The 17,564-nt window shown below is 46.5% G+C and overlaps 4 protein-coding genes across 4 annotated transcripts; 2 read left to right on the forward strand and 2 right to left on the reverse strand.

The window, feature by feature from the left end:
* Positions 1 to 1,519: 1,519 nt before the first annotated feature.
* Positions 1,520 to 4,198, reverse strand: LOC120643436 (root phototropism protein 2-like). The gene is made up of 3 exons (XM_039919790.1): positions 3,789 to 4,198; positions 3,600 to 3,672; positions 1,520 to 3,322 (listed from the first exon to the last, which is right to left on the reverse strand). The coding sequence occupies exons 1-3, from the start codon at positions 3,806 to 3,808 to the stop codon at positions 1,709 to 1,711; spliced, it is 1,707 nt and encodes a 568-aa protein (XP_039775724.1). The 5' UTR covers positions 3,809 to 4,198; the 3' UTR covers positions 1,520 to 1,708.
* A 4,696-nt stretch (positions 4,199 to 8,894) lies between these two features.
* Positions 8,895 to 9,641, forward strand: LOC120643444 (protein Rf1, mitochondrial-like). The gene has a single exon (XM_039919803.1). It carries the CDS (start codon positions 8,961 to 8,963, stop codon positions 9,603 to 9,605), a length of 645 nt encoding a protein of 214 aa, XP_039775737.1. The 5' UTR covers positions 8,895 to 8,960; the 3' UTR covers positions 9,606 to 9,641.
* Positions 9,631 to 11,254, forward strand: LOC120643441 (protein Rf1, mitochondrial-like). The gene has a single exon (XM_039919801.1). The coding sequence runs from the start codon at positions 9,655 to 9,657 to the stop codon at positions 10,750 to 10,752; it is 1,098 nt and encodes a 365-aa protein (XP_039775735.1). The 5' UTR covers positions 9,631 to 9,654; the 3' UTR covers positions 10,753 to 11,254.
* Positions 11,255 to 12,233: 979 nt separating this feature from the next.
* On the reverse strand, positions 12,234 to 16,438 carry LOC120643438 (BTB/POZ domain-containing protein At3g08570-like). The gene is made up of 4 exons (XM_039919791.1): positions 16,060 to 16,438; positions 15,240 to 15,306; positions 13,530 to 14,675; positions 12,234 to 13,085 (listed from the first exon to the last, which is right to left on the reverse strand). The coding sequence occupies exons 1-4, from the start codon at positions 16,143 to 16,145 to the stop codon at positions 12,537 to 12,539; spliced, it is 1,848 nt and encodes a 615-aa protein (XP_039775725.1). The 5' UTR covers positions 16,146 to 16,438; the 3' UTR covers positions 12,234 to 12,536.
* Positions 16,439 to 17,564: the final 1,126 nt, after the last annotated feature.

Genomic DNA, 17,564 nt, shown 5'->3' on the forward strand with positions numbered 1-17,564 from the left:
CCTATCAATATCTCGGATGCACCAACTTCACAGATTGCAAGCAGACAAGCACAACATAATCGAGAAACAGAATCAGGGAGACAATTTCAGGTTGTGTGCATGACAGCGCGTGCGGAATGGACCCGGCCACTGAAACAGCAGAGCCATTCCGATTTCCGATCTCGTACGGCGACGATTTACGAATTGAATGAAGGCAGGTGGAGGGAAGAATGTGGGGGGAGATGAGGATTGGGAGATACCTCAGACTCGGCGGCGGCCGCCGAAGCAAAGCAGCGTCCAGAATGTCTGTTGGTTGGTTGACCAGTTGGGTTTGTAAATGGGCTTCGAAAGCCCAGCCCCTTTATTCAGACCCAACAATGAAACGATTCTCACTCTTTCTCTGTGTTTTTTTATTTGATTGAAAGTGTCCTCTTTCCTGCAAGGACACACAAAAAGAAAACTCCTATATCAAACAGAAACATCAATCAATCTTTGTTAAAGATAAAGAAAATGAGATCGTCAACTTTCCCCACCTTGGAGCGGTTCCTTTTTGTTTCCTAAATACTATGAAGAATTGTATCAACAAGTTATAAAAGGAAAATCTGAAATTAAGAAAATACAATATTGAATGCAGGTCCTTCCATAGTCTTCCTTCTCCGGTGACCATTTATGAGATAGATCAATGAGAACATATCTGGTGCAAACCAACATCTCTGTACAAACTATGCAAACTTCAATCTGAACCACCGGATCAACATCCAAGGGGGGCGCACAGGGAGTGAGCGGGAAGATTTGCAAAAATGTGATTACCTAATCCAAAAGCAAGCGGTTAATTGTAAAATTACCCAATCCCCCATACCTCTTGGATGTATCCGGTGGTCCAGATTGAATTTTACATGGTTTGCACGGAGAGGTTGGTTTGCACCTGATATGTTCCCTAGATCAATAGCACGGAACACAAAGTGTCGCGTGTGTTTAAATGGGAAGAAGGTGTTAAATAAAGTGTCCGCTGACTTGAAACTAGGCCTTATTTAGTTACTCTGGTTTTTTTTTTTGAAATGTAATTTTTTTCGCATTTGAAGTATTAAAAATAGACTAATCACAAAACTAATTGCAGAACTCGTCTGTAAACTACAAGATGAATTTATTAAGACTAATTAATCAGTCATTAGCCCATGTTTACTTTAGCAATTTATTGTCTAATCATGATCTAATTAGGCTCAAAAGATTCATCTCGCAATTTAGTACGCCATGCATGTGTCCAAATATTGATGTGATTGATGTGTAAAGTTTTTGACGGGGAACTAAACAAGTCCCTAGTTGCAATAGCCTCTCAACAATTGGCACAAATGGCTAAGAATTTTTTTACCCAGGCACATTGGTGACGATCTGGTCTAAGTCATTAGAGTGCCTATTTCTTCTCTTTGTTGATAGGTTGTGTGATTTTCTAGCAGAGTCCAAAAATTTGTTTAAGCATTGTTATATCACCTCGATGTAACACTACTTGATATTAATAAAATTTCCCTTTTGGAAAGAAAAAAACTGACTCAAGTACTATTGTGTTTCTTTTTTTGAAGCAAGCACACATGTTATACAGTTATTATATACACATAGTATGTATCACAACATTAAATAACATAAAATAAAATAAAAAAACAAATATAGTAATAGCGAAACTACAAGCCACACTCTCCTTCCTAAATGAACATGATCGTGAGATGGCTAATGATTAGCTTATGGAGGACCTTCTCCTCTTGGGCTTCACCACATGCGCCATGGCGTCCCTGCTGCTGTCAGCGATGCTTGCCGTGTCCTGCTTGGCCCACCCGCCTTTGAACGGGTTCAGCCGGCTCAGCGTCCGCGACACCGACCCCAGGAAGCTCGCCTTCTTCTTCGCCGACGGCGACGACCCGCTCCCCCTGCTGGGTTGCTGCGTCCCCGACACGTACGCCCGCATCCGCGCCAGCTCCGACCGCAGCGCCTCGTTCTCCCGCGCCAGAGCCGCGTCCGCCCTCGCCTGCGCGCGGGCCTTCCCGGCGGCCGTCGTCTGCGTGTCGTCCCACCTGTCGTCGTCCTCGCCGCCGGCGCCGGCGCTGCGGAGCTTGAGCTGGTCGTAGTAGAGCGCGCTGAGCACGGCCTGCAGCGGCAGCCGCCTGTTCTGCGACGCGTGCAGGCGCGCCTGGTACGACAGCTTGAGCGGGTCCATGACGCTGCACACCTTCTCCCGCTCCATCTCGTCCAGCGCCGGGTGCGTCTTCAGGTAGATGTCCACCGCCCTGTACACGCCGTCGTGCTTCGCCCGCGCCTCCTTGGGCACCGCCCCCGCCACGCCCACGAATTTGGAGATCGCCAGCGACTCCTCCGTCGCCAACTCCGCCGCCACCTCGTCCACCGTCCTGGCCACCTTCTCCATCGCGCCCGGATCGACCTCTGCAGCTCGGCCGCCGGACAGCGACGCCCGCCGCCGGCTCCGCCCGCTTTCCGTCGACGCCGCCGCATGCCGCTCGACGAAGGCGGCGATGACGCGCCGCACGGTGTCGGTGTTCCTCACGCGCTCTCCGGCGCCGTCGAGCGCGACGCCCAGCAGGTCCCCCGCGGTGGCCTGCTCCAGCACCGCCGCGACGCGGAGCTCCAGGTCGCGGCACGTCTTGGCGGAGGCTTCGGTGGTGACCGCGGCGTGGAGGAGGCGGCAGAGAAGCGCCGCCGGGATGGGCGCGTCGGCGGCGGAAGGGAGCACGTCCACCACGGACTCGACAAGCGCGCGCTGGTCCTCCCTGTCCCGGGGGTCGGCGAGGACCTCCGCCAGCGCGAGCTCCGCGTAGGCGCTCGCCGCGTTGGCAAGCACCTTGGGGTCCGCGCGGCGGCACCGCAGCGCCGTCGCGACCTTCTGGAACGACGCCGGCGAGAGCGCCGCGAGCTCGGTCGTCCACCACCCCGGCGGCGTCCTGGTCGGGAACAGCGCCTCGTTGCAGATCCTGAGCGCGACGGCGTCCGCGGCCCGGCGCACGAGGCCGAGCTCCTCGGCGGCCGGGAGTAGCGCCTCGCAGGAGCGCAGCACGGTCACCGCGCTGGGCAGCGCGCGGAGCGCGGCCTGTGCGAGGAACTCGTCGACGCGGCGCGCCAGGTCCGCCGGGTGCTGCATGTCGAGGAACGCCGCGGCGCAGCGGAGCGCGGCGGCGTTGAGCGCGGTGATCTCGAAGTTGGCGCCGTAGCAGTAGCGCGCCGCCTTCTCGAACGCGTCGGCGCCGCCGGGCAGCGCGGAGATGTCGAGCTCGACGGCGGCGGAGGGGTCCTCCTTGGCGATGGCCCGGCGGATGTAGCCGCACCTGGGCACCATGACCGCCTGGGAGTATACAGAGAAAAACAAAGTTCGTTCACGTCATCAGACGTCGTTCCTGATCGTGTTTCATTGTGATTGTGTCGATCAAAATTCAAAGCAGAAGTCGTTCCCTTGATCGAATAAAAGCAGAGTTTGATTACTGTGATCGTCAGAGGACGTGGTTTCAAACTTTTGTTTTGTTGAGATTGAGATGGATCGTATGTAAATTTACAGCGGTTATGTTTTGCCGCCATAAAAAAAAGGGGGGGGATTCATTTTGTGAGGAACAGCAGCGCAGTACCTTGTGGAGAGGGAAGATGGAGTCGGCGATCCGGATGGTAAGGTCGGCAGGGACATCCTGCTGGGACGAAACCCTGCAGGCAACGCATGCACATAAGCATCATCATTCACCCTGGATTGCAGCAGCAAGCTACCAGGCCATGAATGAATTATGTACGAGATTGCGAGTTGTTGAAGATGCATATCTTACCACTGGGTGACCCTGTCCATGGCGGAAGCAGAGATGCTGCAGCCTTGTTGTATACAAGGATCAGAAAAAGATAGCAAGTCACAGCATGAGCTACGGAGCTCACACTGAAGCTAGGCAAGGTCTGAGGTGAGCAGGAGGGGCAGTCTTTATGACCCATCTCATCTCATCTCATCTCATATAGTATAGAGATGCTGGCCTCTCTCTTTCAGCTACTAGTATATGTTATTCATTTTAGTGCAAGCAATGGATTTTGGGAAGAAGGAAGATCCAAGCAGATCTGATTGGGTCCGTCCTACTAGGATTTTTGCATGGCTGGTGTTTATTGGAGCTCGGCAACTCGATCAATGAGCAACTAGAAAATCGGGCGTCCACTTGCAAGTCCTGGTCTTGTTCATCGATGTTTCAATTCTGGGCAACTCAACCAGTGGTCACTGCTTGCTGCGAGTCAGTCTCTTGGACGATATCAGCAGACAGGCCTCCGTCTTGACGGCTACGTTTACAAAATTTCCATGTTCTCCTACAGTCTCGCTGTTTCAAAGTTGTTCTCAAGAACGCTGTTTATTTGCTTAGGTGCGACATCATCATCCAAATTAAAGTTGAAGAAAAATAATGCAATCTAGTTGCATGCATATACTCTTCCAATGCAATATCAAAAAAAATGTAGCTGTATTTACGGCTCCTATTCACTTGCACACAAATTGTTCAGGAAAAAGAAAGTGATCAACTAATCATGAGAGAAAGCAAAGTACTGTAAGCTGCATCTCATCAGTGTTTCCCATTGCCACTTTGTGATGTTGTTTTGCAGCGACGTTTCCACGCACTGCAAGCATCAACGTCAACTAGCGTCCAATGCAAGAAAATGCCGTCTCAACTGAATACATCCACAGCTTGCATGCTTTCAACAGCGCAAGAGTACAAGACTCGCGCAACAAGCAAGTACATCTCCGGCGGCGGCCGCCGCGCAAAGAAACAATCAATGCAGGGCCCTACGCCGGCCGGAGCAGACCTCGCCGGAGACTCTAGCTAGTGGACTCCGGCCAGCCACGTCGGAGGATAACGCTGCGGGCCCACGAGAATCCAGCCGCCGTACGCTGCACCAGTGGGAGCTCGCCACGTCGGGACCAGCATCTCGGGGGGTGCAATGTGATGAGCGCAATGAGCGCAAAAGATTTAGTAGGAGGAGGATCAGATACTGATTGCTTCCATCACCTGCAGGAGCTTTCTTCTTTTGCTGGAAGCAGCGCAAAAGATTCAAAGAGATATTCACGATTTTGGATACGTTATTATTCAAAGAGATTCAGGTTCTCTTTTTTTCTTCTTCTATCAATCTTTCCCCTTTCTCCAAAGTATCCCTTTTCTCCTAACTATCTCGATTAGGGGAAAGAAAAAAAAGGACAATCGACCTGCACTGCACACAAATCAGACGATATATTTTGATTACTGAATTGAATTTCACTCAACAACAGAGGTGGCTGAAAAACAACAACCTGTATGAACATATTTCACTTCAACCTCGCTCGTGATACTTGTACATGTTTCATTATCGGCTTAAACACCCTGATCTGATGCAGTGGCACATGGTAGGAGGAGGTGCGCAAGGGCGCCATGGTGATCTCAAGTCAAATCAGAGTTATTAAAACCTACCCCTGTTTGAGCTGCTCTCCGCGTCCCACGGGGAAAACAGGACGCGTGTCGATCTCCCACAGTGTTCGGCATTTTTTTCAAAAAAGTCCTCCAATTTTCTAAAAATCATAGCTAGACTCAGATTAGCCAGCCCACACAGCAACCGCGTTTGTAAATTTTTCACATAAAACCTTAAACTAACGTTTATTTCCACCTGAAGAAGGAGAAATTCGATAATGCCGTCGTATTTGCAAAAAAACCCCACGGGCAATTTTCCATTAACCCCCTCCCGCACCTGCGAACCCTAAACCCCCTCGCTCGCTCTCCTCCCCGAGTCCCGGCTCCCCGCCGCCCTTCTCCCTCCCTCCTGCTCCCCGCCGCCCTTCTCCCTCCCTCCTGCTCCCCGCCGCCGCCTCACTCTCTCTCCCTCTCTGCTCTCTGCCTCCCCGCCGCTGCCTCCCCCCTCCCGAAATCCCCGTTCCATCCATCCACACCCTAGCTGCCAGTCTTCGCATCTCTCTCATCGGCGGCGGCGTCCCCTCCCTTCCTCTCCTCCCCGCAAGATCCGGTGTGCAGCACCATGGATGCCGGCGTGAGGAGCAGAGGGATCTGGCGTGGTGGGGCCGCCGTGGCCTCGGCCGTCCGGCCATGGGTGCTTGACCCTGTGGCCGCCGCCGCCGCTTCCGGGTTCCGGATGGAGGCGTTCCTCCGACGGCGCCATGGGGAAGACCTACATGCTCATCTGCTGCCCCTGCAAGTTCCCCACGGTTAGGGTGCTAATACTGACTCCCCATCCACTCCATTTTACTCCAATCTTCGATTCTTTATCTGCGCCCCTTTATTCCTGCATTTTGATTCCTCTTGATATGATTTGGATTTGGGTAGCTCTGGTTTCAAGAAAATGGAATGCAGATTCAGTACCAGTCTTGATTGGATTTGCATGAGCAAAGGTGGCGTTGGATTTACTACATTCCCATTCTTTTACTTCTGTTGTTGATAGTCAGATTGCTTGTTTTGTTTCGGTTTTCAGAATCCATCTGATTATTTTCATCAAGAGCATGCTGTAACAATGTTGAGTTAACCAATTGCCAATTTATTTCTTTATCTCTCTTGCTGCACGGGAATGGGATGGATAACATGTCCTCGATGGTATATCTATGCAAGAATGATAGCTAATTTCAACAAACTAATCAAATAACTATGCTCATGTTTCTGCAGAACAAAGAATCCTTGCCATTAATCAAGATATGTAACTACCTGAAGCTCATCAGAAAGCACTTTGTTTTGATGATAGAAGGAAAACAGAGACGGAGAAGAAGAGAAAATGAACTACTGTGCTTAGCTAAGGTAACCATGTTATCTGAAAAAAATGAATTTTCTTTTTTCCTCAAGCAGTAACTTTTTCAAGCAAAAATACCATGCATTTGATACTTAATGAATTATATCTGTCGACTCTTAATTTTGAGGTATAATAGATAATTTGTAGGGCACAAACTCAGTGCTACACGCAGTTGTGCTCAATAACTGTGTTTTGCATGTCACAGAAGCATAAAAGATTGATATATCAAAGAAACAGTGTAAAAAAAACTGAGATGACCAGTGGATCAATTTCACGTGTCCTCTTGCATCTTCTTTTTTTCTACTATTAACGTTAACCTATGCTTTGTTTAGGTGGTTATATATATGGACAGAGCTCACAGCTTCAGCTTACCTAAGTAGATTGACCGTGACCACAAATCCTAACTTTAATCCTAAGAGCTACACAATCTAAAAAACGAGGTATAGTTTTCTGGACTATCTTTTGTTACATACATATACACAGCCTGCGCTTTGCCTTTGTGTATTTGATCAGGTTTACTCAATCAATGTTCCTACCACGCATCGCCTCTACTATTATTGTCTCGACCTTGGTTCTATCACAATGGACAAAATAAAATTGGTGTTAATCAAATACATGCTATATCAACCACTGCTACACTAGATACATAATGCAAGCATAATGGATGTATTTGAAAATTTGTAGCTAAGCTGATCAACATTTCTCAAGAGTTGAAAAGCTTCAGTTGCATGATCAACATTTCCCAGGTTGACAGTGCTCCCTCGATGAAGGGCGTGTGGTTTTCTATGTGCTTTTGCAGGATTACATCCCCACTGTCTTCAGTGCCAATGTCTCGGTGGATGGGAGCACTGTCAACTCGGGCCTCTGGGACACAGCAGGTGAGCGTGATCAGGTTACAGCAGATTGAGGCAGTTCAGTGATGCTGATAACAACCCAAGTATTTTTTTTTCTCTTTCTTCTGCGAATCATTGATTCAGCTTGACCTTGTATGCATGTCAGGAGGATCACAGCAGATTGAGGCCTCTTTGCTACAGGGGTGTGGATTTTATTTATATTTAATTGCACATTTTTATTACTTCAATTTACTGATATTTGATTATTTAAATGGTAGGGCGTGCATCGCGCGCCTAATGTTCTAGTGCATCTTAGTGTTCACCTTCATCCTCTGGGCCAACAATCATGACTCAAATCACATCACGACGGACAAAAGGAAAAGAAACACAAAATGGAGTATAAGATCGAATATTGATTGCTTTTAACCTTCGGCTAGAGCCTTTTTTTCATTATTGGAGGAGCGGTGGTAAAGCAAAAGATTCAAAGAGATATTCATGATTTGAGATGAGATTTTGTTGATTTCACTTTTCCTTTTTTTGTCCCTTTTTTCTTGATAAAGATGTATGCTTTTACACTCAATATATCCTCCATAAAAAGAGAGAGCCATAGCAATCGGCGTACAAATGCAAAACAGATCAGATATTTTGGTCACTAATTTTATCTTGGTGGTAGAAAAACACCATCCACAGGAGCTTCTCTCTCTCTCTCTCTCTACCGTTACTGGATTTCTCTCTTTTTTTATCAATTATCCTTTTCTCCAAAGTATCCTTTTTCTCCTAACTATCTCGATTAGGGGACCTGCACACAAATCAGATGACATATTTTGATTACTGAATTTCACTCAACAACAGGGGTCATATTTCACTTCAACCTCGCTCGTGATTTAGTGTTCACATTCATCCTCAACACCCTGTTTTAATTTGCAATAATCATGACTCAAATCAACATCACGACGGACATACACAAGTTGTGCATGCGCGCTAAGATCGTGTGCATTATATTTGCCGGGACTCAACACCCTGTTTTAATTTGCAATAAGATATAGGCACAAAAGAAACACAATAATGGAGTTATATATAGGATCGAATATTGCTTGCTTTAACCTTGGGCTAGAGCTTTCTTTTTTCATTATTGGAGGAGCGGTGGTAATAAAGTAAAAGATTCGAAGAGATATTCATGACTTGAGATGGGGTTTGTTGAGTTCCCTTTTCCTTTTTTTTGTCCCTTTTTTCTCGATAAAAAGATATCCTGTAGAGAGAGAGCCGCGTGCTTGGGCCTTTTTTTTCTTATTATTAGCAAGCAAACGCATGCATGCATGCATTTGACCCGGCCCGGTCATAGACCATCGAGCTGACCCTGCGCTCCCTACCTAACAAATGGGCACAGCCATGGCGTCGCCTCTGCAACTCCCATCTCTTTCTGCATGCGTTCCTCCTCGCCTCGCCGCCTCTGTTCGAGCCGACCTGGAGGCGAGGCAGATGAAGGGCCAGCGCGCCGTCGGCATGTCCCGTCGCCGCGTGCGCGACCGATGCTTGGAACTGGAGCGTGTCATCACCGGCCGCTTCCACTCAGGAAGCCTCGGCCTCGATGACGCCGTCAAGCTGTTCCACAAATTGCTCCAGGTCGCCAGGCCTGCCTCGATTAGCGCCTTGAATCATATCCTCACGGTCGTCTCTCGCGCTCAGGGAAGGGGCTCTGCGCTCCTCGTCTCCCTCTTCAACCAGATCCGGATGGTCCGTGCCTCCCCAAACAAGGTAGCTGTAGCTCCCGACCTGCACACCTACAGCATCATCATCTACACCTTCTCTACCATGGGCTGCCTTCATCTCAGCTTCGCCGCCTTTGGTCTCGTCATTAAGACGGGTTTTAGGGTGGATGACATAGTCATCAGTCAGCTTATCAAAGGTCTCTGTGACAGCAAGAGGGTGAGTGAGGCAATGGATGTATTGCTCCGACGAATGCCTGAGTTTGGTTGCACGCCTGATGTATTTTCATACACCCAAGTTCTAAAGGCTTTATGAGACGAAAAGAGAGTTGAGGAGGCACTTGACCTGCTCCACATGATGGAAGATGATGGACGTGGTAGCTGCCCACCAAATTAATGTTGTGTCATACACCACCGTCATCAATGGCTTCTTTAGAGGCGGCCAAGTGGACAGAGCTTACAACCTATTTTGTGAAATGGATGATCGCGGGATTTTGCCGACAGTTGTGACCTACAACACGGTCATTGATGGCCTGTGCAAAGCACAGGCAGTTGATAAGGCTGAGGGTGTCCTTCAACAGATGATTCATAAAGGTGCCAAGCCAGATATTCAAACATATAATTGTCTGATCCATGGATATTGCTCTTCAGGACAAGAGAAAGAGGTGGTTCGGGTGCTCAAAGAAATGTCCGCACATGGTCATCAGTCAGATGTTGTCACTTGTAATTTGTTGCTTGACTATCTTTGCAAGAGTGGAAGATGCATAGAGGCTAGAAAGTTTTTTGATTCTATGATTGACAAGGAAACAAAACCTAATGTAAGTACATATAATACTCTGCTCAATGGGTATGCTACCAAAGGATCTCTTTCTGATATGCATGGTCTCTTGGATTTGATAGCAGCAAATGATATTTCACCTAACCATTGTACCTTCAACATAGTTTTCTGGGCATATGCCAATGGTGGTATGATAGATGAGGCAATGCATATATTTGTCCAAATGAGGCAACGAGGGTCGAGTCCTGATGCAGTCAGCTATGGAACATTAATAGATGCACTTTGCAAGTTGGGAAGAGTGGATGAGGCGATGCTTAAATTCAATCAGATGATCTATGAAGGGGTGACTCCTGGTATTGTTGTTTTTACCTCACTAGTTTATGGGTTGTGCACTGTTGATAAATGGGAGAAGGCCGAGGAATTATTTTCTGAACTGTTGAATCAAGGGATCCATCCCAACGCCACATTTTTCACCACATTAATGCGTAACCTTTGCAACGGAGGACATGTCACAGAAGCTCAGAGTCTCTTTGACTTGATGGTACATGTAGGTGTGAGGCCTAACGTTATCTCATATACTACGTTACTAGATGGCTATTGCTTAGCTGGTAGGATGAAGGAAGCAATGAAGTTACTTGATGATATGGTCCGAGTTGGCTTGAAACCAAATGCCTTTTTTTTATAATACTTTGCTTCATGGCTATTGTAGAGCTGGCAGGATAGATGATGCAGTTAGACTATTCAGAGAAATGTTAAGCAGTGAAGTTAGGCCTGGAATTGTCACTTATAACATGGTACTTCACGGTTTATTTCAGTCTGGAATGTTTTCTGAAGCAAAAGAATTCTATCTCAATATGGTCAAAAGTGGAATGCAACTCAACCTTCGCACGTACAACATAATTCTGAATGGTCTTGGCAAAAATAGATGTGTTGATGAGGCACTTAAAATATTTCAGAGTCTATGTTCTAAGGGTTTTCAACTTCACGTTATTACCTTCAACATTATGATTGATGCTTTGCTCAAAAGTGGCAGAAAGGAAGATGCTATGGATATGTTCACTGCTGTCTCTGCCCATGGTTTAGTCCCAGATGTTGTGACCTATGACTTAATGATACAAAATCTCATTAAAGAAGGGTCGCTCCAAGAGTCTGACAATCTGTTTCTAGCAATGGAAAAGAGTGGATGCACTCTAGACTCATGTATGCTCAATGCTCTAGTTAGGAGGCTGTTGCACAGAGGTGAGATAATCAGGGTTGGTGCTTACCTCTCCAAAATTGATGAGATGAACTTCTCGCTTGAGGCATCCACTACTTCCTTGCTAATATCAGTTTTCTCGAGTGAGGAATATCATCACCAAATGATGTCCCTGCCTAAAAAGTATCATTTTGTTATGGGTGTCAATAAATGAGTGTTGTGTTCAATGAATCAAATTCCCAACAATGCTGATACATCATAATGGGATATGTTAATTGGTTGAAGTAATTATTCATGTCTCATGCTCTAATTTGCTTATAATGTTCTGTTGTCCCATTTGTTTTTCTCTAGAGAAATGCTGTTGTGTTGGTGCAGTTAAGTGTTTATCTCCAGGTAAAATTATCTTTAAGCTTTACAGCAGAATCAGTTTACAAAATTAACTGACAGCACTTAAGTCAATGCATTTTGCTGCTTGTTTGTGAAGATACCATACGGTCTGGACCTCTTGATCCTTGAGGTGATTCCAATAATTTAAGCTGCGAACTGATCTATTTCCTTGTGGTTACAATGTGAGGGGAAGCACGTTGGTGGTGAGCTGAGTACAATTGAGCAGAAATGTTTTATAGCTCTCTAATGCAAGTAATTTATGAATTGAATGAAAAAACGTTTCCACATCTGATTGGCCGAGGAATGTTCATGGAAAGGATGAGCACCGATCAGATATTTTGGTCACTAATAGTAATAGTTCTATCTTGTTGGTAGAAAACAGACCGTTACTGAATTTCACTCTAACCCTCACAACACCTGCCTTTTATGGTTCTCCTGGATTTCACTTCACTCAAGTCTCTAACCACTCTCGTCCTCTGGTGCCATCATTGTTACCATGAGACGTGTCTTAGTTCTCGCTTTCGTCGCCGTGAGCCCTTATTTAAAGCAAATCCATTCCCTGAGTGCCGAGCAAAACTGAAAAATGAGAGGCAAAGTTTGCAATCCTGCATTCGGGCAAAGGGAGCCTCACCAAGAATAAGCATACTCTCATATACTAGACTACTAGTAGTATTACGTACAGTCAGGTATGAAGATGCGTACAGGTACAGTTGTTGGTGTCTACATATTCATGATCCTGCATTCCCGCTAAAATCTCGCTCACAAGCAATTAAGCAAAGCTTGTGGCAAGCACAGCTATCTTCATCTGCTCCTCCATCCTATCCTATGAGTGATGAACTGAAAGCGCAGGCATGCATCTTCCCCAGCCTCCACTGTTATCCGGAGTATCAGTGTTGATTCCAATAAGCTTCAGACGCCTTGTGCCGCCTCCGGTTCTTCCCCTCCGACCCCTGCGAGCTCTTCTTCCTCCTCTTCTCCGGCCCGCCAAACATGCTTATCCGCCCGAACCCCCTCGACAGAGACGCCAGGAACGCCCGCCCGTGCTCCCCGGCCCGCCCCTCCCCGCCGCGCATCCCCTGCTGCTTCATGAGCCCCTGCTCCCGCTCCAGCTCCGTCAGCCGCACCCGCATCCGCGAGATCTCCAGCTTCAGCTCCCGGTTCTCCCGCCGCAGCGACGCGTAGTTGTCGCGCTGCGGGGACACGCACGAGCTCGGCACGCCGCTGCTGCACATGAACCGCTGTGACAGCCCGCCGGAGCCGCCGCCCGAGAAGGAGGACTTCAGCCGCAGCTGCTCGAAGTAGAGCACGCGCACCACCATCTGGATCGGGAGGCGGTCGTTCTGCGCCGCGTGGCTCGACGCGTCCGGCGACAGCTTCTGGCAGTCGATCAGCTTGCACAGCTTCTTGCATTCTGATTCTGTCAGGGATGGGTGTGCCTGATCATGAATAATAAACACAGGATACATCTGGTCAGACATAAAGAATTAAAGATTGGCCGGCCACATTTTTTTTTTAAAATCAGGCACAGAGAGAGCAATGCCCAGTGATGATCAGCTAAATATATTCACTTTGGTCATATAAAAATCACATTTTTCTTTTTCATCTATGATACTAGCTTTTTTTCTAATGCAGTTTATCTTCAGACTTCAAGATTGATTCAGGCATTCAGCAAGTTTTAATCAGCTAGAGTTTATTCTATTTGATTGCACACATACATTTTCATCAAGAGTGAATAATTTTGTCTATACGAACATGGTAGTATTGGAGTACTTAGATGGGAAACCTGTCTACTAACAATATGGAATTCGTTGCCACTGAATCAAATATATGTATATTGAACCTCTGCATTTTCTGAAACAGCCAAATCTAGTGCACATTACCTTCAAGTATATGTCAATGGCACGGTAGAGTCCGTCGTCAACAATGCGTGCATAATCTGGCAATAGTTCAATAAGCGCCATGAACTTCTGCAGTTTCAGATATGGATCTGGTGCTATCTCTGCTAGATAACCATCCATCAGCCTTCCAACCTTCAGGACCGAACTGTGGCTTGGAGATTTTAGTCCTTCAGAATCATATCCACAAGGTGACAACTCTCCTGAATCATCTTCATCAATCCTTTGCAAGAAGTTTACCAATATGCGATGGACAGTGTCAACGTCAAACATTGAGTCACTTGTTTGAGTGGAGGGGATCAGAAGATCATCTAGTGATGCCATCTCAAGCTGTAGACCAATCCTTTTCTCGACTTCGATTCTACAATCTAGATTTGCATCAACTTCAATTGCCATCCTTAGCATGCCAAACAAGAAGGACAAAGTAACCGTCGTAATATTTTCAGTCGCCAACAGATCGATGAGTGTTTCAACAACCATTCTCTGATCGTCTCCCACAAAGGGACCTGAGTCCCATACATGGCGTCTTTCAACACCTTTTAGAGATGTTTGGGCATAGTGCGTAATAGAAGTGCCAATACTCTCTGGCCTCACCCCAGTTCTCCTCATTGCAGAAATCACACGCCGATAGTGGTCGATTCTCAGTGCAGAAAGGTCTTCAACCCACCAATCCTGGGAGTGCATATGCAACTTTCCAGATCCCACATGACATTCCAAGTGCGCCAAGCCCGAAACTAGCTGTTCCTTGCTTGCATTCATCGCAATTGCATCAACACACCTGTCTACAAGACCGACTTCCTCCACTGATGGGTCCAATCCATCACATTTACAAAGAATTTCCAGGGATTTATCAAGGTTCTTGAGCACAATCTCGTTTAAGTATGTCTCTGTCCTAAAAATGAGGTTCTCCTCTTGATAGTCCTCTGTCATTTCCAAGTACTCTGCAACGCATCGGAGATGGGCCACATTTGCCGTGGTTATCTCAAAATTGCTACCATAACAAAACTTAGCAGCAAGTTCGAATGCAAAAGCTCCCCCTGGTACATTTACAAGCTCCAGCTTTAAGAGATCTGGATCCTTTGAGTCCACTACCATTTTTCGTACTCGACCACACCGAGATACTAAAGGAAACTGCAAAACAAGTGCAGGGGCAGATAAGTATGATGAAATTTATTCCAGGAAGCATAAAACTTTGCTTCAGTTTATGTAGTCTGCATGGAATATGTAGAGAGATGAATCAACAAAATTTTCATAGTTTTCTAGTAGCTCAATAAGCATCTGCATCATAACTGAAAAGAAATATAGATAAGGGTCAATCCCCTGATGTATTCGTTGATTGTTTACTTTTCAGCTATTCGAGAAAAGCTGATACTTCAACCACTAACGGCACTACAAAAGAACTCTGTCCATGTCACTAACAAAATTGCAAGAAAAAATCCCATTTGATGTCTCATTGATAACCAACGTTCATTTCAAACTGCACATTTTTTTCAATTTATTGAACCCGTGCAATACGGAATTAAATTTGGGATTCAATTGCTAGGGAACAGAAATACAACCACCCGAACAATTGTAACAATAATCTAAACAGGCTGACACTTTAAAGTACTAAATTCAAAAGAAAGAAAGACAAGACAAATGTTGTATTGAGAAGGAAACAGAAAATAAAAATAAGTAAAGCTATTGAAATGGAACCTTGTGCAGGAGAAAGGACTGTCCATCCACTGATACCGTTAAATCCTCTGCAACATCTGAAAATATCCTGCAGAACGGGCATGTTCGAAAAGTTTTAAACATCAAGATTAGTATTCCAAATGGCAATGCATAAACATCTAGTACAATGTTCATTTCCCCTTTGCCACACACTCTCCGGAACATGAGATGCTGCGGAATCAACTAATGGAAACAAATAATTCCAATCGACACTGCCTGTTCCAAAACTCTGCTTTACCAAAACTTTGTTGATGATTTTTTTTAGAAACTGCTCAGGTGGTGTAAGAAGGGATGTCCTACAGACATGAACCTAGACAATTCTTGACGTTCTAGGAAGCAGAAAAAGTATCTAATGTTTTGATTAAGACAGAGTGCCATCTGATGATCTTCAGAGGGGGGATTTTTTTTTTGACCGAGCAGTGGTGGAGCAAATGCATTTTCAGAGTAGCAGTTTGGTGCTTCCTTCCAAAACCCGCAACTGGTTCAACTTTCAATTGGTTGTGAAAGTGAAACCTGGAGATAGCATTTATTTTGCCTCCTCTTCGTACTTCCGTTCCGCCGAATGCGGCGTGTTCAAAGGAACAGCCCGTGGCGCTAGGGCGTCGTCGAAATCAGTGGAATGCAAACTTGAGCAGCCACAGCAAAAAATTGTCGAAGGGGACAAGCCGGCTCCACAAATGGTGAGGTGATCTAAGACTACATACGAAGGCATTGCAATCTGTCCCTCCAACCAAGTATGCAAAGCCGATTGAACTCTGGAAAAGGAAGTGGGGAAAAAAGAACAAGAGATGGGAATCCTCACCTCCTATGGCTGATGGGGTTGCAGAAGCGCGGGGACGTGGTGGTGGTGGAGAAGGGAAACGCAGCGCTGTCGCTGCCCATCCCCATTGCTCCTCTACTTGGTCGTCCTCCTTGATCCGCCGCCAGACGCCTCCTCCCTCCCTAGGGATGAGGTGCGAGAGCAATGGAGGAGAAAAGGACGAGGGGAAAGAATAACGGCTGGTCGTCGGCGCGTGGCATTAACAAATTCTCAAAGAAAGAAAGCAGCAAGGTTATGACAGAGTATTCTCGTGTCTTGCTCTTGATGTGGGGGGATTGAGAGATTAGCTGAGGAGGAACAGAGAAAAGTGACTCGACGGAGCAATAGTTGGGTGACTAGGGAACAAGGCCTGCTCCAGTGTCAGCTTGTGTGTGCTTGATTGCATTGGAGCTACTTGATCTTGTGCGGCCGTGCTCATGTAGCCACGATACTTATTGCTCGTACCTTGCAGAATTATATTGCTCATACACTTATCCAAATATCCCGATTGATGAGTAATCCAAAGAAAAATAACCTACTTGTTTTTAGAGGGTGCGATGCACAAATGAACCATACATAGTGTCAACTACTTGTACGCCTCACAACACTACAAATGGGTCAGCTTTCTTCCATGGTTATCCAATTTGGAATGAACATCTTTAATTTCATAAATATTATAACAGCTTTAATTTGAAGAAACTGTTTAAATTCTCCAAAACGCTTTAGGATTAGTTATGAAAACGTAGAGTAGATAGAATAACAATGTAGTAGGTGGCAAGAAATCCATGAAGCAAGTAAAACAAAGTAGGAGTAGTATTATATTGCAGCAGCAGAGTAGCTATAGAGTGGAGTCGGGTAGAAGGCCGTCTGTCGGTGAAGAAAGGAAATGATGTTGTAGCATGCATGTTGGTTGTGCAGCGTTGCCTGGCTGCTGCTGCTGCCGCTGCTGTCCACCGATCGAGATGGAGAGCGAGTGGACGCTGGTGCCCTTTACCACCTTTCACTTTGCCTTTCACTCATCAGCCTTGGCTTTCTTGTATTCATATGATTAAGGGCCCCATTGCCTTTGCTACAAATGCGTATTCCTTTGGTTACATACACATGGTCATTTACAAACATTGAGTTTAGCTCTTAATAAGTGAACTATATTTTGGTCTATATGATTATATTATACGCAAGGTGACCTTTGGTAAGAGGGAGGCCCTGCTAGCTAGCTACTACTAGAGCAATCCAGCGGAATTCAGTGCCCGACGAGCCATCCGCCCATCCCGTTGTGAAGCAAGGAGCAACGTAACATATGTATGATCGCAGGACCCGCGCATGGCCAGGCACGGAACTCGAGAAAAGTTGCCGAGCTCTGACCATTTTTTCCCCCTCCTTGGCCGGGTCCCCCAACGTGTCTTCATTCTTCAAAGGATTTCACGCGCGCGGATTTTTGCTGTTCATTCTTTGGATGCGATGCAAGTAGCTCCCAAAACCGCTGTTTCTTCTCTTCTGACAATGACACT

Source organism: Panicum virgatum, chromosome 8K, assembly GCF_016808335.1.
Source record: "Panicum virgatum strain AP13 chromosome 8K, P.virgatum_v5, whole genome shotgun sequence".
Taxonomy (NCBI): domain Eukaryota; kingdom Viridiplantae; phylum Streptophyta; class Magnoliopsida; order Poales; family Poaceae; genus Panicum; species Panicum virgatum.